This window comes from Pseudochaenichthys georgianus, unplaced genomic scaffold, assembly GCF_902827115.2.
Source record: "Pseudochaenichthys georgianus unplaced genomic scaffold, fPseGeo1.2 scaffold_1673_arrow_ctg1, whole genome shotgun sequence".
NCBI classification, from domain to species: domain Eukaryota; kingdom Metazoa; phylum Chordata; class Actinopteri; order Perciformes; family Channichthyidae; genus Pseudochaenichthys; species Pseudochaenichthys georgianus.
The window spans coordinates 6,002-29,581 of record NW_027262475.1 but is presented as its reverse complement, the minus strand read 5'-3'; the positions used below and the strand labels follow the sequence as shown (position 1 = coordinate 29,581).

The 23,580-nt window shown below is 43.4% G+C and overlaps 1 protein-coding gene across 1 annotated transcript; it reads left to right on the top strand.

Moving 5' to 3' along the window:
* Positions 1–3,719: 3,719 nt before the first annotated feature.
* On the top strand, positions 3,720–23,532 carry nipsnap3a (nipsnap homolog 3A (C. elegans)). Its single transcript, XM_034077504.2, has 6 exons — positions 3,720–3,838; positions 8,149–8,356; positions 13,685–13,846; positions 19,157–19,306; positions 22,904–22,990; positions 23,192–23,532. Exons 1-6 carry the CDS (start codon positions 3,773–3,775, stop codon positions 23,266–23,268), a joined length of 750 nt encoding a protein of 249 aa, XP_033933395.1. The 5' UTR covers positions 3,720–3,772; the 3' UTR covers positions 23,269–23,532.
* Positions 23,533–23,580: the final 48 nt, after the last annotated feature.

The following is a 23,580-nucleotide window of genomic DNA, read 5'->3' as shown; positions in this document are numbered from 1 at the left end:
AGTACTTCTACCTTTACTCAAGTACAAGATCTGAGTACTTCTACTTTACTCAAGTACAAGATCTGAGTACTTCTACTTACACTCAAGTACAAGATCTGACTACTTCTACTTTTACTCAAGTACAAAATCTGAGTACTTCTACTTTCACTCAAATACCAAATCTGAGTACTTCTACTTTACTCAAGTACAATATCTGAGTACTTCTACTTTCACTCAAGTACAAGATCTGAGTACTTCTACTTTCACTCAAGTACAAGATCTGAGTACTTCTACTTTTACTCAAGTACAAGATCTGAGTACTTCTACTTTTACTCAAGTACAAGATCTGAGTACTTCTACTTTTACTAAGTACAATATCTGAGTACTTATACTTTTACTAAGTACAAGATCTGAGTACTTATACACTTACTCAAGTACAAGACCTGAGTACTTCTACTTTCGCTCAAGTACAAGATCTGAGTACTTCTACTTTTACTAAGTACAAGATCTGAGTACTTCTACTTTTACTAAGTACAAGATCTGAGTACTTATACACTTACTCAAGTACAAGACCTGAGTACTTATACTTTCACTCAAGTACAAGATCTGAGTACTTCTACTTTAAATCAAGTATAAGATCTGAGTACTTCTACTTTCACTCAAGTACAAGATCTGAGTACTTCTACTTTTACTCAAGTACAATATCTGAGTACTTCTACTTTCACTCAAGTACAAGATCTGTGTACTTCTACTTTTACTCAAGTACAAGATCTGAGTACTTCTACTTTCACTCAAGTACAAGATCTGTGTACTTCTACTTTCACTCAAGTACAAGATCTGTGTACTTCTACTTTTACTCAAGTACAAGATCTGAGTACTTCTACTTTTACTAAGTACAAGATCTGAGTACTTTTACTTTTACTCAAGTACAAGATCTGAGTACTTATACACTTACTCAAGTACAAGACCTGAGTACTTCTACTTTTACTCAAGTACAAGATCTGAGTACTTCTACTTTCACTCAAGTACAAGATCTGAGTACTTCTACTTTTACTCAAGTACAAGATCTGAGTACTTCTACTTTCACTCAAGTACAAGATCTGAGTACGTATACACTTACTCAAGTACAAGACCTGAGTACTTCTACTTTCACTCAAGTACAAGATCTGAGTACTTCTACTTTAAATCAAGTATAAGATCTGAGTACTTCTACTTTTACTCAAGTACAATATCTGAGTACTTCTACTTTCACTCAAGTACAAGATCTGAGTACTTCTACTTACACTCAAGTACAAGATCTGACTACTTCTACTTTTACTCAAGTACAAAATCTGAGTACTTCTACTTTCACTCAAATACAAGATCTGAGTACTTCTACTTTTACTCAAGTACAAGATCTGAGTACTTCTACTTTCACTCAAGTACAAGATCTGAGTACTTCTACTTTTACTCAAGTACAAGATCTGAGTACTTCTACTTTCACTCAAGTACAAGATCTGAGTACTTCTACTTTCACTCAAGTACAAGATCTGAGTACTTCTACTTTTACTCAAGTACAAGATCTGAGTACTTCTACTTTTACTCAAGTACAAGATCTGAGTACTTCTACTTTTACTCAAGTACAAGATCTGAGTACTTCTACTTTTACTCAAGTACAAGATCTGAGTACTTATACACTTTACTCAAGTACAAGATCTGAGTACTTCTACTTTCACTCAAGTACAAGATCTGAGTACTTCTACTTTTACTCAAGTACAAGATCTGAGTACTTCTACTTTTCTCAAGTACAAGATCTGAGTACTTCTACTTTACTCAAGTACAAGATCTGAGTACTTCTACTTTCACTCAAGTACAAGATCTGAGTACTTCTACTTTAACTCAAGTATAAGATCTGAGTACTTCTACTTTCACTCAAGTACAAGATCTGAGTACTTCTACTTTTACTCAAGTACAATATCTGAGTACTTCTACTTTCACTCAAGTACAAGATCTGAGTACTTCTACTTTTACTCAAGTACAAGATCTGAGTACTTCTACTTTCACTCAAGTACAAGATCTGTGTACTTCTACTTTTACTCAAGTACAAGATCTGAGTACTTCTACTTTCACTCAAGTACAAGATCTGTGTACTTCTACTTTTACTCAAGTACAAGATCTGAGTACTTCTACTTTCACTCAAGTACAAGATCTGTGTACTTCTACTTTTACTCAAGTACAATATCTGAGTACTTCTACTTTTACTAAGTACAAGATCTGAGTACTTTTACTTTTACTCAAGTACAAGATCTGAGTACTTATACACTTACTCAAGTACAAGACCTGAGTACTTCTACTTTTACTCAAGTACAAGATCTGAGTACTTCTACTGTTACTCAAGCACAAGACCTGAGTACTTCTACTTTCACTCAAGTACAAGATCTGAGTACTTCTACTTTTACTCAAGTACAAGATCTGAGTACTTCTACTTTCACTCAAGTACAAGATCTGAGTACTTATACACTTACTCAAGTACAAGACCTGAGTACTTTCACTCAAGTACAAGATCTGAGTACTTCTACTTTTAATCAAGTACAAGACCTGAGTACTTCTACTTTTACTCAAGTACAATATCTGAGTACTTCTACTTTTACTCAAGTACAAAATCTGAGTACTTCTACTTTCACTCAAGTACAAGATCTGAGTACTTCTACTTTCACTCAAGTACAAGATCTGAGTACTTCTACTTTTACTCAAGTACAAGATCTGAGTACTTCTACTTTCACTCAAGTACAAGATCTGAGTACTTATACATTTACTCAAGTACAAGACCTGAGTACTTCTACTTTCACTCAAGTACAAGATCTGAGTACTTCTACTTTAAATCAAGTATAAGATCTGAGTACTTCTACTTTTACTCAAGTACAAGATCTGAGTACTTCTACTTTCACTCAAGTACAAGATCTGAGTACTTCTACTTTTACTCAAGTACAAGATCTGAGTACTTCTACTTTACTCAAGTACAAGATCTGAGTACTTCTACTTTCACTCAAGTACAATATCTGAGTACTTCTACTTTTACTCAAGTACAAGATCTGAGTACTTCTACTTTTACTAAGTACAAGATCCTGAGTACTTTTACTTTTACTCAAGTACAAGATCTGAGTACTTCTACTTTTACTCAAGTACAAGATCTGAGTACTTCTACTTTCACTCAAGTACAAGATCTGATTACTTCTACTTTTACTCAAGTACAAGATCTGAGTACTTCTACTTTTACTCAAGTACAAGATCTGAATACTTCTACTTTTACTCGAAGTACAAGATCTGAGTACTTCTACTGTTACTGAAGTACAAGATCTGAGTACTTCTACTTTCACTCAAGTACAAGATCTGTGTACTTCTACTTTTACTCAAGTACAAGATCTGAGTACTTCTACTTTTACTAAGTACAAGACCTGAGTACTTTTACTTTTACTCAAGTACAAGATCTGAGTACTTCTACTTTTACTCAAGTACAAGATCTGAGTACTTCTACTTTCACTTAAGTACAAGATCTGTGTACTTCTACTTTTACTCAAGTACAAGATCTGAGTACTTCTACGTTTACTAAAGTAAAGATCTGAATACTTCTACTGTTACTGAAGTACAAGATCTGAGTACTTCTACTGTTACTGAAGTACAAGATCTGAGTACTTCTACTTTCACTCAAGTACAAGATCTGAGTACTTCCTGCTCTCTGACAGAGTGAGACAGAGTGAGACCTCCTCTCTGGTCACTTCCTGTTAGTCTTTGTTCTGTCACTTCTCCTCTCACCATGTTCGGGATCAGATCCTCTCTGAGATCTGCAGCTGCTCTGCTTCCTGCTGCTGCTTCCTCTCAGGTGAGTTTACCTGGTCCTGGACCTGGTCCTGGACCTGGACCTGGACCTGGTCCTGGACCTGGACCTGGTCCTGGACCTGGACCTGGTCCTGGACCTGCAGCAGGATCTGAACCTGGATTTGATCTGTTATTCTGTGATCGTTTTAAAGTGTTTGGTTTGCAGTCAGGACTTCAGATAATGTGAGGAGTTTCAGAGAGGGGGGGGTACTTCAGTTAAAGTACTCAGATCAAGTACTTCAGTTAAAGTACTCAGTTCATGTACTTCAGTTAAAGTACTCAGATCAAGTACTTCAGTTAAAGTACTCAGTTCATTTACTTCAGTTAAAGTACTCAGTTCATGTACTTCAGTTAAAGTACTCAGTTAATGTACTTCAGTTAAAGTACTCGGATCATGTACTTGAGTAGAAGTACTCAGGTGTTATACTTCATGTACTTCCTCTCCCTCTGTGGTATTTGGTCTCTCGCTCTCGATGATCTTTGGACAGATTCCAGTTTAACATTAACAGACTGTTTCCCAACGAGCAGTCAGAGCAGCATGAGGAGGGTACTACGAAGTACACGACCTGAGTACTCCTACTGTTACTGAAGTACACGACCTGAGAACGTCTACTGTTACTGAAGTACACGACCTGAGTACTTCTACTGTTACTGAAGTACACGACCTGAGAACGTCTACTGTTACTGAAGTACACGACCTGAGAACGTCTACTGTTACTGAAGTACACGACCTGAGTACTTCTACTGTTACTGAAGTACACGACCTGAGTACTCCTACTGTTACTGAAGTACACGACCTGAGAACGTCTACTGTTACTGAAGTACACGACCTGAGTACTTCTACTGTTACTGAAGTACACGACCTGAGTACTCCTACTGTTACTGAAGTACACGACCTGAGAACGTCTACTGTTACTGAAGTACACGACCTGAGTACTTCTACTGTTACTGAAGTACACGACCTGAGTACTCCTACTGTTACTGAAGTACACGACCTGAGAACGTCTACTGTTACTGAAGTACACAACCTGAGTACTTCTACTCTTACTGAAGTACACAACCTGAGTACTCCTACTCTTATTGAAGTACACAACCTGAGTACTCCTACTCTTACTGAAGTACACAACCTGAGTACTTATACTGTTACTGAAGTACACGACCTGAGTACGTCTACTGTTACTGAAGTACACGACCTGAGTACTCCTACTCTTACTGAAGTACACGACCTGAGTAGTCCTACTCTTACTGAAGTACACAACCCGAGTACTTATACTGTTACTGAAGTACACGACCTGAGTACTTATACTGTTACTGAAGTACACGACCTGAGTACTTCTACTCTTACTGAAGTACACGACCTGAGTACTTCTACTCTTACTGAAGTACACAACCTGAGTACTTCTACTGTTACTGAAGTACACGACCTGAGTACTTCTACTGTTACTGAAGTACACGACCTGAGTACTCCTACTGTTACTGAAGTACACGACCTGAGAACGTCTACTGTTACTGAAGTACACAACCTGAGTACTTCTACTCTTACTGAAGTACACGACCTGATTACTCCTACTCTTATTGAAGTACACAACCTGAGTACTCCTACTCTTACTGAAGTACACAACCAGAGTACTTATACTGTTACTGAAGTACACGACCTGAGTACGTCTACTCTTACTGAAGTACACAACCTGAGTAGTCCTACTCTTACTGAAGTACACGACCTGAGTACTTATACTCTTACTGAAGTACACGACCTGAGTACTTATACTGTTACTGAAGTACACGACCTGAGTACTTCTACTCTTACTGAACTACACGACCTGAGTACTTCTACTCTTACTGAAGTACACAACCTGAGTACTTCTACTCTTACTGAAGTACACGACCTGAGTACTCCTACTCTTATTGAAGTACACAACCTGAGTACTCCTACTCTTACTGAAGTACACAACCAGAGTACTTATACTGTTACTGAAGTACACGACCTGAGTACGTCTACTGTTACTGAAGTACACGACCTGAGTAGTCCTACTCTTACTGAAGTACACGACCTGAGTACTTATACTCTTACTGAAGTACACGACCTGAGTACTTATACTGTTACTGAAGTACACGACCTGAGTACTTCTACTCTTACTGAAGTACACGACCCGAGTACTCCTACTGTTACTGAAGTACACAACCCGAGTACTCCTACTCTTACTGAAGTACACGACCTGAGTACTTCTACTCTTACTGAAGTACACGACCCGAGTACTCCTACCGTTACTGAAGTACACAACCTGAGTACTTCTACTGTTACTGAAGTACACAACCTGAGTACTTCTTCTGTTACGGAAGTACACGATCTGAGTACTTCTACTGTTACTGAAGTACACGACCTGAGAACGCCTACTGTTACTGAAGTACACAACCTGAGTACTTCTACTCTTACTGAAGTACACGACCTGAGTACTCCTACTCTTATTGAAGTACACAACCTGAGTACTCCTACTCTTACTGAAGTACACAACCAGAGTACTTATACTGTTACTGAAGTACACGACCTGAGTACGTCTACTGTTACTGAAGTACACGACCTGAGTACTCCTACTCTTACTGAAGTACACGACCTGAGTAGTCCTACTCTTACTGAAGTACACGACCTGAGTACTTATACTCTTACTGAAGTACACGACCTGAGTACTTATACTGTTACTGAAGTACACGACCTGAGTACTTCTACTCTTACTGAACTACACGACCTGAGTACTTCTACTCTTACTGAAGTACACAACCTGAGTACTTCTACTCTTACTGAAGTACACGACCTGAGTACTCCTACTCTTATTGAAGTACACAACCTGAGTACTCCTACTCTTACTGAAGTACACAACCAGAGTACTTATACTGTTACTGAAGTACACGACCTGAGTACGTCTACTGTTACTGAAGTACACGACCTGAGTAGTCCTACTCTTACTGAAGTACACGACCTGAGTACTTATACTCTTACTGAAGTACACGACCTGAGTACTTATACTGTTACTGAAGTACACGACCTGAGTACTTCTACTCTTACTGAAGTACACGACCTGAGTACTTCTACTCTTACTGAAGTACACGACCCGAGTACTCCTACTGTTACTGAAGTACACAACCTGAGTACTCCTACTCTTACTGAAGTACACGACCCGAGTACTCCTACCGTTACTGAAGTACACAACCTGAGTACTTCTACTGTTACTGAAGTACACAACCTGAGTACTTCTTCTGTTACGGAAGTACACGATCTGAGTACTTCTACTGTTACTGAAGTACACGACCTGAGAACGTCTACTGTTACTGAAGTACACAACCTGAGTACTTCTACTCTTACTGAAGTACACGACCTGAGTACTCCTACTCTTATTGAAGTACACAACCTGAGTACTCCTACTCTTACTGAAGTACACAACCAGAGTACTTATACTGTTACTGAAGTACACGACCTGAGTACGTCTACTGTTACTGAAGTACACGACCTGAGTAGTCCTACTCTTACTGAAGTACACGACCTGAGTACTTATACTCTTACTGAAGTACACGACCTGAGTACTTATACTGTTACTGAAGTACACGACCTGAGTACTTCTACTCTTACTGAAGTACACGACCTGAGTACTTCTACTCTTACTGAAGTACACGACCTGAGTACTCCTACTGTTACTGAAGTACACAACCTGAGTACTCCTACTCTTACTGAAGTACACGACCCGAGTACTCCTACCGTTACTGAAGTACACAACCTGAGTACTTCTACTGTTACTGAAGTACACGACCTGAGTACTTCTAGTACACAACCTGAGTACTTCTACTCTTACTGAAGTACACGACCTGAGTACTCCTACTCTTATTGAAGTACACAACCTGAGTACTCCTACTCTTACTGAAGTACACAACCAGAGTACTTATACTGTTACTGAAGTACACGACCTGAGTACGTCTACTGTTACTGAAGTACACGACCTGAGTAGTCCTACTCTTACTGAAGTACACGACCTGAGTACTTATACTCTTACTGAAGTACACGACCTGAGTACTTATACTGTTACTGAAGTACACGACCTGAGTACTTCTACTCTTACTGAAGTACACGACCTGAGTACTCCTACTGTTACTGAAGTACACAACCTGAGTACTCCTACTCTTACTGAAGTACACGACCCGAGTACTCCTACCGTTACTGAAGTACACAACCTGAGTACTTCTACTGTTACTGAAGTACACAACCTGAGTACTTCTTCTGTTACGGAAGTACACGATCTGAGTACTTGTTCTTGCTACCCTCCACAGCCCTGCGTGCGCCTCTCTTCTGGCTCCCAGCAGGAACACAGAACCTTCTATGAGTTCCGGACCTACAGCATCCAGCCGCACCTGAATGCAGCGTTCCTCAAACTGACCAATGAGAAGATCCACCTGCGCACCGCCCACTCTCAGCTGATTGGCTACTGGAGCGTGGAGTACGGCGGCCTGAACAAGGTCTTCCATATCTGGAAGTATGGTGAGCTCTTTCTTCTTCTGTGGTTCTACGCCACCATAGAGAGGAACTGTGTTAAAGATGCCCTATTTCTGTGTTAGTCCCTGAAGGCAGCATCTCCCAAGTCCAATGGGATTTCACCATGTGACTCATAATGCTGACTCATGTTCAGGACTCAGGTTCAGGACTCATGATGCTGACTCAGGTTCAGGACTCATGTTCAGGACTCAGGTTCAGGACTCAGGTTCAGGACTCATGATGCTGACTCATGTTCAGGACTCAGGTTCAGGACTCATGATGCTGACTCAGGTTCAGGACTCATGTTCAGGACTCAGGTTCAGGACTCAGGTTCAGGACTCATGATGCTGACTCATGTTCAGGACTCAGGTTCAGGACTCATAATGCTGACTCATGTTCAGGACTCATGATGCTGACTCAGGTTCAGGACTCATGATGCTGACTCAGGTTCAGGACTCATGATGTAGACTCAGGTTCAGGACTCATGATGCAGACTCAGGTTCAGGACTCATGTTCAGGACTCATTATGCTGACTCAGGTTCAGGACTCATGATGCAGACTCAGGTTCAGGACTCAGGTTCAGGACTCATGATGCAGACTCAGGTTCAGGACTCATGATGCAGACTCAGGTTCAAGACTCATGATGCAGACTCATGTTCAGGACTCATGATGCTGACACAGGTTCAGGACTCATGATGCTGACTCAGGTTCAGGACTCATGTTCAGGAATCAGGTTCAGGACTCATGATGCAGACTCAGGTTCAGGACTCATGATGCTGACTCATGATCAGGACTCATGATGCAGACTCAGGTTCAGGACTCATGATGCTGACTCAGGTTCAGGACTCATGATGCAGACTCAGGTTCAGGACTCATGATGCAGACTCAGGTTCAGGACTCATGATGCAGACTCATGTTCAGGACTCATGATGCAGACTCATGTTCAGGACTCATGATGCAGACTCAGGTTCAGGACTCATAATGCAGACTCATGTTCAGGACTCATGATGCAGACTCAGGTTCAGGACTCATGATGCAGACTCAGGTTCAGGACTCATGATGCTGACTCAGGTTCAGGACTCATGATGCAGACTCATGTTCAGGACTCATGATGCAGACTCATGTACAGGACTCATGATGCAGACTCAGGTTCAGGACTCATGATGCAGACTCATGTTCAGGACTCATGATGCAGACTCAGGTTCAGGACTCATGATGCAGACTCAGGTTCAGGACTCATGATGCAGGACTCAGGTTCAGGACTCATGATGCAGACTCATGTTCAGGACTCATGATGCAGACTCAGGTTCAGGACTCATGATGCAGACTCAGGATCAGGACTCATGATGCTGACTCATGATGCAGACTCAGGTTCAGGACTCATGATGCAGACTCAGGTTCAGGACTCATGATGCTGACTCATGATCAGGACTCATGATGCAGACTCAGGTTCAGGACTCATGATGCAGACTCAGGTTCAGGACTCATGATGCAGACTCAGGTTCAGGACTCATGATGCAGACTCAGGTTCAGGACTCATGATGCAGACTCATGTTCAGGACTCATGATGCAGACTCAGGTTCAGGACTCATGATGCAGACTCATGTTCAGGACTCATGATGCAGACTCAGGATCAGGACTCATGATGCAGACTCAGGTTCACGACTCATGATGCTGACTCAGGTTCAGGACTCATGATGCAGACTCAGGTTCAGGACTCATGATGCAGACTCAAGTTCAGCACTCAGGTCAGGACTCATGATGCAGACTCATGTTCAGGACTCATGATGCTGACTCAGGTTCAGGACTCATGATGCAGACTCAGGTTCAGGACTCATGATGCAGACTCAGGATCAGGACTCATGATGCTGACTCATGATGCAGACTCAGGTTCAGGACTCATGATGCAGACTCATGTTCAGGACTCATGATGCAGACTCAGGATCAGGACTCATGATGCTGACTTATGATGCAGGTTCAGGACTCATGATGCAGACTCATGATCAGGACTCATGATGCAGACTCAGGTTCAGGACTCATGATGCAGACTCAGGTTCAGGACTCATGATGCAGACTCAGGATCAGGACTCATGATGCTGACTCATGATGCTGACTCAGGTTCAGGACTCATGATGCAGACTCATGATTCAGGACTCATGATGCAGACTCAGGTTCAGGACTCATGATGCATGACTCAGGTTCAGGACTCATGATGCAGACTCATGTTCAGGACTCATGATGCAGACTCATGTTCAGGACTCATGATGCTGACTCAGGTTCAGGACTCATGATGCAGACTCAGGTTCAGGACTCATGATGCAGACTCAGGTTCAGGACTCATGATGCTGACTCAGGTTCAGGACTCATGATGCAGACTCATGTTCAGGACTCATGATGCAGACTCATGTACAGGACTCATGATGCAGACTCAGGTTCAGGACTCATGATGCAGACTCATGTTCAGGACTCATGATGCAGACTCATGTTCAGGACTCATGATGCAGACTCAGGTTCAGGACTCATGATGCAGACTCATGTTCAGGACTCATGATGCAGACTCAGGATCAGGACTCATGATGCTGACTCATGATGCAGACTCAGGTTCAGGACTCATGATGCAGACTCAGGTTCAGGACTCATGATGCTGACTCATGATCAGGACTCATGATGCAGACTCAGGTTCAGGACTCATGATGCAGACTCAGGTTCAGGACTCATGATGCAGACTCAGGTTCAGGACTCATGATGCAGACTCAGGTTCAGGACTCATGATGCAGACTCATGTTCAGGACTCATGATGCAGACTCAGGTTCAGGACTCATGATGCAGACTCATGTTCAGGACTCATGATGCAGACTCAGGATCAGGACTCATGATGCAGACTCAGGTTCAGGACTCATGATGCTGACTCAGGTTCAGGACTCATGATGCAGACTCAGGTTCAGGACTCATGATGCAGACTCAAGTTCAGCACTCAGGTCAGGACTCATGATGCAGACTCATGTTCAGGACTCATGATGCTGACTCAGGTTCAGGACTCATGATGCAGACTCAGGTTCAGGACTCATGATGCAGACTCAGGATCAGGACTCATGATGCTGACTCATGATGCAGACTCAGGTTCAGGACTCATGATGCAGACTCATGTTCAGGACTCATGATGCAGACTCAGGATCAGGACTCATGATGCTGACTTATGATGCAGGTTCAGGACTCATGATGCAGACTCATGATCAGGACTCATGATGCAGACTCAGGTTCAGGACTCATGACGCTGACTCAGGTTCAGGACTCATGATGCAGACTCAGGATCAGGACTCATGATGCTGACTCATGATGCTGACTCAGGTTCAGGACTCATGATGCAGACTCATGATCAGGACTCATGATGCAGACTCAGGTTCAGGACTCATGATGCAGACTCAGGTTCAGGACTCATGATGCAGACTCAGGTTCAGGACTCATGATGCAGACTCATGTTCAGGACTCATGATGCTGACTCAGGTTCAGGACTCATGATGCAGACTCAGGTTCAGGACTCATGATGCAGACTCAGGTTCAGGACTCATGATGCTGACTCAGGTTCAGGACTCATGATGCAGACTCATGTTCAGGACTCATGATGCAGACTCATGTACAGGACTCATGATGCAGACTCAGGTTCAGGACTCATGATGCAGACTCATGTTCAGGACTCATGATGCAGACTCAGGTTCAGGACTCATGATGCAGACTCAGGTTCAGGACTCATGATGCAGACTCAGGTTCAGGACTCATGATGCAGACTCATGTTCAGGACTCATGATGCAGACTCAGGTTCAGGACTCATGATGCAGACTCAGGATCAGGACTCATGATGCTGACTCATGATGCAGACTCAGGTTCAGGACTCATGATGCAGACTCAGGTTCAGGACTCATGATGCTGACTCATGATCAGGACTCATGATGCAGACTCAGGTTCAGGACTCATGATGCAGACTCAGGTTCAGGACTCATGATGCAGACTCAGGTTCAGGACTCATGATGCAGACTCAGGTTCAGGACTCATGATGCAGACTCATGTTCAGGACTCATGATGCAGACTCAGGTTCAGGACTCATGATGCAGACTCATGTTCAGGACTCATGATGCAGACTCAGGATCAGGACTCATGATGCAGACTCAGGTTCACGACTCATGATGCTGACTCAGGTTCAGGACTCATGATGCAGACTCAGGTTCAGGACTCATGATGCAGACTCAGGTTCAGCACTCAGGTCAGGACTCATGATGCAGACTCATGTTCAGGACTCATGATGCTGACTCAGGTTCAGGACTCATGATGCAGACTCAGGTTCAGGACTCATGATGCAGACTCAGGATCAGGACTCATGATGCTGACTCATGATGCAGACTCAGGTTCAGGACTCATGATGCAGACTCATGTTCAGGACTCATGATGCAGACTCAGGATCAGGACTCATGATGCTGACTTATGATGCAGGTTCAGGACTCATGATGCAGACTCATGATCAGGACTCATGATGCAGACTCATGATCAGGACTCATGATGCAGACTCAGGTTCAGGACTCATGACGCTGACTCAGGTTCAGGACTCATGATGCAGACTCAGGATCAGGACTCATGATGCTGACTCATGATGCTGACTCAGGTTCAGGACTCATGATGCAGACTCATGATCAGGACTCATGATGCAGACTCAGGTTCAGGACTCATGATGCAGACTCAGGTTCAGGACTCATGATGCAGACTCAGGTTCAGGACTCATGATGCAGACTCATGTTCAGGACTCATGATGCTGACTCAGGTTCAGGACTCATGATGCAGACTCAGGTTCAGGACTCATGATGCTGACTCAGGTTCAGGACTCATGATGCAGACTCATGTTCAGGACTCATGATGCAGACTCATGTTCAGGACTCATGATGCAGACTCAGGTTCAGGACTCATGATGCAGACTCAGGTTCAGGACTCATGATGCAGACTCAGGTTCAGGACTCATGATGCAGACTCATGTTCAGGACTCATGATGCAGACTCATGTTCAGGACTCATGATGCAGACTCAGGTTCAGGACTCATGATGCAGACTCATGTTCAGGACTCATGATGCAGACTCAGGTTCAGGACTCATGATGCAGACTCAGGTTCAGGACTCATGATGCAGACTCAGGTTCAGGACTCATGATGCAGACTCAGGATCAGGACTCATGATGCAGACTCATGTTCAGGACTCATGATGCAGACTCAGGTTCAGGACGCAGACTCAGGTTCAGGACTCATGACGCAGACTCAGGATCAGGACTCATGATGCAGACTCATTCCCCCCACAGACAGCTACTCTCAGCGGGCAGCGGTGAGGGCAGCTCTCTCTCAGGACCCCATCTGGCTGAAGGACTACGTCTCCGTGGCGATCCCCATGTTGGTGTCGCAGGATAATGAGGTCACTTACCTGGTGCCATGGAGTCACCTGCAGAGCCCCCCTCAGGAGGGAGGTAACACACACACACACACACACACACACACACCACACACACACACACACACACACACACACACACACACACACACACACACACACACACACACACTGTACATACCCCAGGTGTGTGTCCAGAGGCCTGTGCTACGAAGCCGGTTCAACCTAACCTGATAAATTGGAGTTAGCCGGTTGGCCTAATCCAGAACATACGCGCTCTCGCTAAACTGTCCTACCACGCGGGTTATCAAGAGGATCGCTCAGTCAGCCGTGTCCTATCTAGCTAGGTGTTCACATGAGAGGGGGGATCTGGAGCATTCGACCAATCACAGACATGGAGAAGCTACTGACAGCGCAGCGTCATACTTCCTGAATGAAGAGTGAACTCTAATATCAGACACATGAAGAAGTTAAACTTTAAACATGACTCAAACACTTGATCAGGATCAAAGCCTCAGAGCTGCAGCTGCAAGGTGAACACAGCTGGAGCAGAACACGTGTTGGAATGCGTCCATCAGCAGGTCCATGATATCACGGCCGTCTAACACACCGTCTGACTCTCATCACCTCTGACTCAGAGTTTCCTCAACTCAACGTGTTGCTGACATAATGCTTCATCCAGTCTGTGGCGCTGAGAGTGCTGCACGGCCAGACACGCTCAGGGACTCGGATCAGGAGACATGTGAGACATCAGGAAGTGATGTGCCGCGGACTGCACTTAGTGTACTCTGATCCGGGTACTGATGCTGACTGGACTTAGTGTACTCTGATCCGGGTACTGATGCTGACTGGACTTAGTGTACTCTGACACGGGTACTGATGCTGACTGGACTTAATGTACTCTGATCCGGGTACTGATGCTGACTGGACTTAGTGTACTCTGATCCGGGTACTGATGCTGACTGGACTTAGTGTACTCTGATCCGGGTACTGATGCTGACTGGACTTAGTGTACTCTGATCCGGGTACTGATGCTGACTGGACTTAGTGTGCTCTGATCCGGGTACTGATGCGGACTGGACTTAGTGTACTCTGATCCGGGTACTGATGCTGACTGGACTTAGTGTACTCTGATCCGGGTACTGATGCTGACTGGACTTAGTGTACTCTGATCCGGGTACTGATGCTGACTGGACTTAGTGTACTCTGATCCGGGTACTGATGCTGACTGGACTTAGTGTACTCTGATCCGGGTACTGATGCTGACTGGACTTAGTGTGCTCTGATCCGGGTACTGATGCTGACTGGACTTAGTGTACTCTGATCCGGGTACTGATGCTGACTGGACTTAGTGTACTCTGATCCGGGTACTGATGCTGACTGGACTTAGTGTACTCTGATCCGGGTACTGATGCTGACTGGACTTAGTGTACTCTGATCCGGGTACTGATGCTGACTGGACTTAGGGTACTCTGATCCGGGTACTGATGCTGACTGTACTTAGTGTACTCTGATCCGGGTACTGATGCTGACTGGACTTAGTGTACTCTGATCCGGGTACTGATGCTGACTGGACTTAGTGTACTCTGATCCAGGTACTGATGCTGACTGGACTTAGTGTGCTCTGATCCGGGTACTGATGCTGACTGGACTTAGTGTACTCTGATCCGGGTACTGATGCTGACTGGACTTAGTGTACTCTGATCCGGTTACTGATGCTGACTGGACTTAGTGTACTCTGATCCGGATACTGATGCTGACTGGACTTAGTGTACTCTGATCTGGGTACTGATGCTGACTGGACTTAGGGTACTCTGATCCGGGTACTGATGCTGACTGGACTTAGTGTACTCTGATCCGGGTACTGATGCTGACTGGACTTAGTGTACTCTGATCCGGGTACTGATGCTGACTGGACTTAGTGTACTCTGATCCGGGTACTGATGCTGACTGGACTTAGTGTACTCTGATCCGGGTACTGATGCTGACTGGACTTAGTGTACTCTGATCCGGGTACTGATGCTGACTGGATTTAGTGTGCTCTGATCCGGGTACTGATGCTGACTGGACTTAGTGTACTCTGATCCGGGTACTGATGCTGACTGGACTTAGTGTGCTCTGATCCGGGTACTGATGCTGACTGGACTTAGTGTACTCTGATCCGGGTACTGATGCTGACTGGACTTAGTGTACTCTGATCCGGGTACTGATGCTGACTGGACTTAGTGTACTCTGATCCGGGTACTGATGCTGACTGGACTTAGTGTACTCTGATCCGGGTACTGATGCTGACTGGACTTAGGGTACTCTGATCCGGGTACTGATGCTGACTGGACTTAGTGTACTCTGATCCGGGTACTGATGCTGACTGGACTTAGTGTACTCTGATCCGGGTACTGATGCTGACTGGACTCAGTGTACTCTGATCCGGGTACTGATGCTGACTGGACTTAGTGTACTCTGATCCGGGTACTGATGCTGACTGGACTTAGTGTACTCTGATCCGGGTACTGATGCTGACTGGACTCAGTGTACTCTGATCCGGGTACTGATGCTGACTGGACTTAATGTACTCTGATCCGGGTACTGATGCTGACTGGACTTAGTGTACTCTGATCCGGGTACTGATGCTGACTGGACTTAGTGTACTCTGATCCGGGTACTGATGCTGACTGGACTTAGTGTACTCTGATCCGGGTACTGATGCTGACTGGACTTAGTGTACTCTGATCCGGGTACTGATGCTGACTGGACTTAGGGTACTCTGATCCGGGTACTGATGCTGACTGGACTTAGTGTACTCTGATCCGGGTACTGATGCTGACTGGACTTAGTGTACTCTGATCCGGGTACTGATGCTGACTGGACTTAGTGTACTCTGATCCGGGTACTGATGCTGACTGGACTTAGTGTACTCTGATCCGGGTACTGATGCTGACTGGACTCAGTGTACTCTGATCCGGGTACTGATGCTGACTGGACTTAATGTACTCTGATCCGGGTACTGATGCTGACTGGACTCAGTGTACTCTGATCCGGGTACTGATGCTGACTGGACTTAGTGTACTCTGATCCGGGTACTGATGCTGACTGGACTTAGTGTACTCTGATCCGGGTACTGATGCTGACTGGACTCAGTGTACTCTGATCCGGGTACTGATGCTGACTGGACTTAATGTACTCTGATCCGGGTACTGATGCTGACTGGACTCAGTGTACTCTGATCCGGGTACTGATGCTGACTGGACTTAGTGTACTCTGATCCGGGTACTGATGCTGACTGGACTCAGTGTACTCTGATCCGGGTACTGATGCTGACTGGACTTAGTGTACTCTGATCCGGGTACTGATGCTGACTGGACTTAGTGTACTCTGATCCGGGTACTGATGCTGACTGGACTTAGTGTACTCTGATCCGGGTTCTGATGCTGAGGCAGATATTTAAGAGCTTTCTTAACGCTGATGTTCTAACAGTCAGACTGCTCTGGAGGTGATGTTCTGTTCATGTTCACACAGACGTGATTTCTGCCGGCCGTGTTTCCTTTCTCCTGTGGTATGACTTGATCGCTTTGAACTCCGCACGCTGAGCTCTGATTGGTCAGCAGGCGGTGCTTTCACTGAGCTGAGCTCTGAGCCTGCAGCCTAACCCGCTCCGGAGCAGGTTAGGCTGCAGGCTAGCCGCTCAGCATCAGTTACCATGGAGATCTAGCCGCTAAAAAGAGAACCAGCTTCATAGGACCGGAGACCAGAGTTACCCTGAAGTTAGCCGCTAAGAGGACATCCGGCTTCGTGGGACAAGCCTCTGGTGTGTGTCCAGGTGTGTGTCCAGGTGTGTGTACAAGTGTGTGTCCAGGTGTGTGTCCAGGTGCGTGTCCAGGTGTGTGTCCAGGTGTGTGTCCAGGTGCGTGTCCAGGTGTGTGTCCAGGTGTGTGTCAAGGTGTGTGTCCAGGTGTGTGTCCAGGTGTGTGTCCAGGTGTGGGTCCAGGTGTGTGTACTGTCTGAAACTGTGCTGTTACCATTCTTGGGCCAGGACTCTCTTGAAAACGAGATTTTTTAATCTCAATGAGACCTATCCTGGTTAAATAAAGGTAAAATAAATTAAAAAAAGTACAGGTGATATTAACACCCCAGGTGTGTGCAGGTGTGTGTACAGGTGTGTGTTCAGGTGTGTGTACAGGTGTGTGTGCAGGTGTGTGTACAGGTGTGTGTACAGGTGATATTAACACCCCAGGTGTGTGCAGGTGTGTGTACAGGTGTGTGTGTATAGGTGTGTGTACAGGTGTGTGTACAGGTGATATTAACACCCCAGGTGTGTGCAGGTGTGTGTACACGTGTGTGTACAGGTGTGTGTACAGGTGATATTAACACCCCAGGTGTGTGCAGGTGTGTGTGCAGGTGTGTGTACAGGTGTGTGTGCAGGTGTGTGTACAGGTGTGTGTACAGGTGATATTAACACCCCAGGTGTGTGCAGGTGTGTGTACAGGTGTGTGTGTATAGGTGTGTGTACAGGTGATATTAACACCCCAGGTGTGTGCAGGTGTGTGTACAGGTGTGTGTGCAGGTGTGTGTACAGGTGTGTGTGCAGGTGTGTGTGCAGGTGTGTGTACAGGTGATATTAACACCCCAGGTGTGTGCAGGTGTGTGTACAGGTGTGTGTGTATAGGTGTGTGTACAGGTGTGTGTACAGGTGATATTAACACCCCAGGTGTGTGCAGGTGTGTGTACACGTGTGTGTACAGGTGTGTGTACAGGTGATATTAACACCCCAGGTGTGTGCAGGTGTGTGTACAGGTGTGTGTACAGGTGATATTAACACCCCAGGTGTGTGCAGGTGTGTGTACAGGTGTGTGTACAGGTGATATTAACACCCCAGGTGTGTGCAGGTGTGTGTACAGGTGTGTGTGTGTATAGGTGTGTGTACAGGTGATATTAACACCCCAGGTGTGTGCAGGTGTGTGTACAGGTGTGTGTGTGTATAGGTGTGTGTACAGGTGATATTAACACCCCAGGTGTGTGCAGGTGTGTGTACACGTTTTGTACAGGTGTGTGTACAGGTGATATTAACACCCCAGGTGTGTGCAGGTGTGTACAGGTGTGTGTACAGGTGTGTGTACAGGTGATATTAACACCCCAGGTGTGTACAGGTGTGTGTACAGGTGTGTGTACAGGTGATATTAACACCCCAGGTGTGTACAGGTGTGTGTACAGGTGTGTGTACAGGTGATATTAACACCCCAGGTGTGTGCAGGTGTGTGTACAGGTGTGTGTTCAGGTGTGTGTACAGGTGTGTGTACAGGTGATATTAACACCCCAGGTGTGTGCAGGTGTGTACAGGTGTGTGTACAGGTGTGTGTACAGGTGATATTAACACCCCAGGTGTGTGCAGGTGTGTTCGAGCTCTCCTCTCACCTGATGCGTCCCGGAGGTCCGGGTGTTTGGGGCGACGCCTTCCAGGCTGCCGTCACCTCCCATGATGCACCTGGGTACGGCAAGCTGCTGGGAGCCTTTCACAGCGAGTGTGGCCGGCTGAACACAGGTACACTGTAAACAATAACACTACACTGTAAACAACAACACTACACTGTAAACAACACACAGGTACACTGTAAACAATAACACTACACTGTAAACAACAACACTACACTGTAAACAACAACACTACACTGTAAACAATAACACTACACTATAAACAACAGAGGTACACTGTAAACAATAACACTACACTGTAAACAATAACACTACACTGTAAACAATAACATTACACTGTAAACAACAGAGGTACACTGTAAACAATAATACTACACTGTAAACAATACATTACTGTAAACAATACACTACACTGTAAACAACAACACTGTAAACAATAACACTACACTGTAAACAACACACACAGGTACACTGTAAACAACAACATAGGTACACCGCAAACAATAACACTACACTGTAAACAATAACACTACACTGTAAACAACACACACAGGTACACTGTAAACAACAACATAGGTACACCGCAAACAATAACACTACACTGTAAATAATAACACTACACTGTAAACAACACACTATACCGTAAACAATAACACTGCAAACATTACACGACTGTAAACAATACACACAGGTACACTGTAAACAATAAAACTACACTGTAAACAACACACTACTGTAAACAATAACACAGGTACACTGTAAACAACACACACGTAAACTGTAAACAATGCACAGAGGTGTAAACAATACACCTCTGTGCATTGTACAGTAAACAATACACTACTGTAAACAATAACATTACATTGTAAACAATACACTACTGTAAACAATAAAACTACACTGTAAACAATACACTACTGTAAACCATACACAGAGTTACACTGTAAACAATACACTACACTGTAAACAATACACTACACTGTAAACAATAACACTACACTGTAAACAACACACACAGGTACACTGTAAACAACAACAGAGGTACACCGTAAACAATAACACTACACTGTAAACAATACACTACACAGTAAACAATACACTACTGTAAACAATAACATTACATTGTAAACAATACACTACTGTAAACAATAACACTACACTGTAAACAATACACTACTGTAAACCATACACATAGGTACACTGTAAACAATACACTACACTGTAAACAACAACACTGTAAACAATAACACTACACTGTAAACAACACACACATGTACACTGTAAACAATAACAGTACACTGTAAACAACAACAGAGGTACAGCGTAAACAATAACACTACACTGTAAACAATAACACTACACTGTAAACAACACACTATACTGTAAACAACAACACTACACTGTAAACAATAACACTACACTGTAAACATTACACTACTGTAAACAATACAGTACTGTAAACAACACACACAGGTACACTGTAAACAATAAAACTACACTGTAAACAACACACTACTGTAAACAATAATACAGGTACACTCTAAACAACACACTACACTGTAAACAACAACACTGTAAACTATGCACAGAGGTACACTGTAAACAATATACTACACTGTAAACAATAACATTACATTGTAAACAATACACTACTGTAAACAATACACGGAGGTACACTGTAAACAATATACTACACTGTAAACAATAACATTACATTGTAAACAATACACTACTGTAAACAATACACGGAGGTACACTGTAAACAATAGACTACACTGTAAACAATACATTACACAGTAAACAATAACACTACACTGTAAACAATACACTGTAAACAATACACTACACTGTAAACAATAACACTACACTGTAAACAATACACTACTGTAAACAATAACATTACATTGTAAACAATACACTATTGTAAACAATAACACTACACTGTAAACAATACACTACTGTAAACCATACACATAGGTACACTGTAAACAATACACTACACTGTAAACAACAACACTGTAAACAATAACACTACACTGTAAACAACACACACAGGTACACTGTAAACAACAACAGAGGTACACCGTAAACAATAACACTACGCTGTAAACAATACACTACACAGTAAACAACAACACTACACTGTAAACAATACACTACTGTAAACAATACACGGAGGTACACTGTAAACAATACACTACACTGTAAACAACAACACTGTAAACAATAACACTACACTGTAAACAACACACCCATGTACACTGTAAACAATAACAGTACACTGTAAACAACAACAGAGGTACAGCGTAAACAATAACACTACACTGTAAACAATAACACTACACTGTAAACAACACACTATACTGTAAACAACAACACTACACTGTAAACAATAACACTACACTGTAAACAATACAGTACTGTAAACAACACACACAGGTACACTGTAAACAATAAAACTACACTGTAAACAACACACTACTGTAAACAATAATACAGGTACACTCTAAACAACACACTACACTGTAAACAACAACACTGTAAACAATGCACAGAGGTACACTGTAAACAATATACTACACTGTAAACAATAACATTACATTGTAAACAATACACTACTGTAAACAATACACGGAGGTACACTGTAAACAATATACTACACTGTAAACAATAACATTACATTGTAAACAATACACTACTGTAAACAATACACGGAGGTACACTGTAAACAATATACTACACTGTAAACAATAACATTACATTGTAAACAATACACTACTGTAAACAATACACGGAGGTACACTGTAAACAATACATTACACAGTAAACAATAACACTACACTGTAAACAATAGACTGTAAACAATAACACTACACTGTAAACAATAACACTACACTGTAAACAATACACTACTGTAAACAATAACACTACACTGTAAACAATACACTACTGTAAACAATACACGGAGGTACACTGTAAACAATATACTACACTGTAAACAATAACATTACATTGTAAACAATACACTACTGTAAACAATACACGGAGGTACACTGTAAACAATAACACTACACTGTAAACAATACACTGTAAACAATAACACTACACTGTAAACAATACACTACTGTAAACAATAACACTACACTGTAAACAATACACTACTGTAAACAATAACACTACACTGTAAACAATACACTACTGTAAACAATACACGGAGGTACATTGTAAACAATAACACTACACTGTAAACAATACACTGTAAACAATAACACTACACTGTAAACAATACACTACTGTAAACAATAACACTACACTGTAAACAATACACTACTGTAAACAATAACACTACACTGTAAACAATACACTACTGTAAACAATACACGGAGGTACACTGTAAACAATAACACTACACTGTAAACAATACACTGTAAACAATAACACTACACTGTAAACAATACACTACTGTAAAAGATGTACTGTAGAAATTCAAAAATATAGACAACACTCAACATATTATGATCAGATATACAATGTAAGAAATATACTTACGTGTGTGTGTGTGTGTGTGTGTGTGTGTGTGTGTGTGTGTGTGTGTGGGTGTGTGTGTGCGTGCGTGCGTGGGTGTGTGTGTGTGTGCGTGTGTGTGTGTGGGTGTGTGTGTGTGTGTGTGTGTGTGTGTGTGCGCGTGTGTGTGTGTGTGTGTCAGTGCACGCCCTCTGGTGGTTTCAGAGTGCGGATCAGAGAGCCGAGGTGCGTCACAGATCTCACTCCGACGCCCGCGTGGTGTCTGCAGGTCAGATTCACTTTACACATCTTTAGATATCTTTATATGAGTTGATATTAAACTCTGCGCCTTCTCAACTTCACCTGTTAGCATCTCAGATTCATCAACCAACTATCTGTTATATTTAGTATGTTGTGTTTTTAAACATCTGAAAGGTGAATATGCACTATAAGTAATATGTCTGTAGTAATGCTGTCCCTCTGTCCTCAGTGCGGAGCTGCGTGGGACACCTGTCCTCTCAGGAGAATAAACTCATGTTCCCATGCTCCTTCTCTCCAATGAAGTGACTTCCTGTTCCTCAGCCAATCACAGCGCAGCGGAGCGTCGTCAGAATTTGAATGTATCAGAATAAATATATTCATAAATACTAATAAATATATATATATTTTAGGTGGAGGTGTCATGGGTCTGTCAGTCAGTGTGAGTGACAGCAGCAAATCAGGCGGCAGAGATGTGGGGGGGGGCGGGGCTTGTGTTCTACCAACTGATTGTTACCTGATGATGAAACTCTATTTCTATAAAAGCTGAATAATAAATGAAACGGGAACATGTGTTTTCTGTTGTCAGTCTTGTTAGAGAATATTTCTGTCTTCCTCCTA

Bases quoted from the DNA above. Each gene is read 5' to 3' on its own strand.
- nipsnap3a (XM_034077504.2), top strand. From the start codon at position 3,773: ATGTTCGGGATCAGATCCTCTCTGAGATCTGCAGCTGCTCTGCTTCCT. The intron at 13,847-19,156 runs GTAACACACACA...AGGTGTGTGCAG, and splicing joins GAGCCCCCCTCAGGAGGGAG to GTGTGTTCGAGCTCTCCTCT. The intron at 19,307-22,903 runs GTACACTGTAAA...TGTGTGTGTCAG, and splicing joins GTGTGGCCGGCTGAACACAG to TGCACGCCCTCTGGTGGTTT.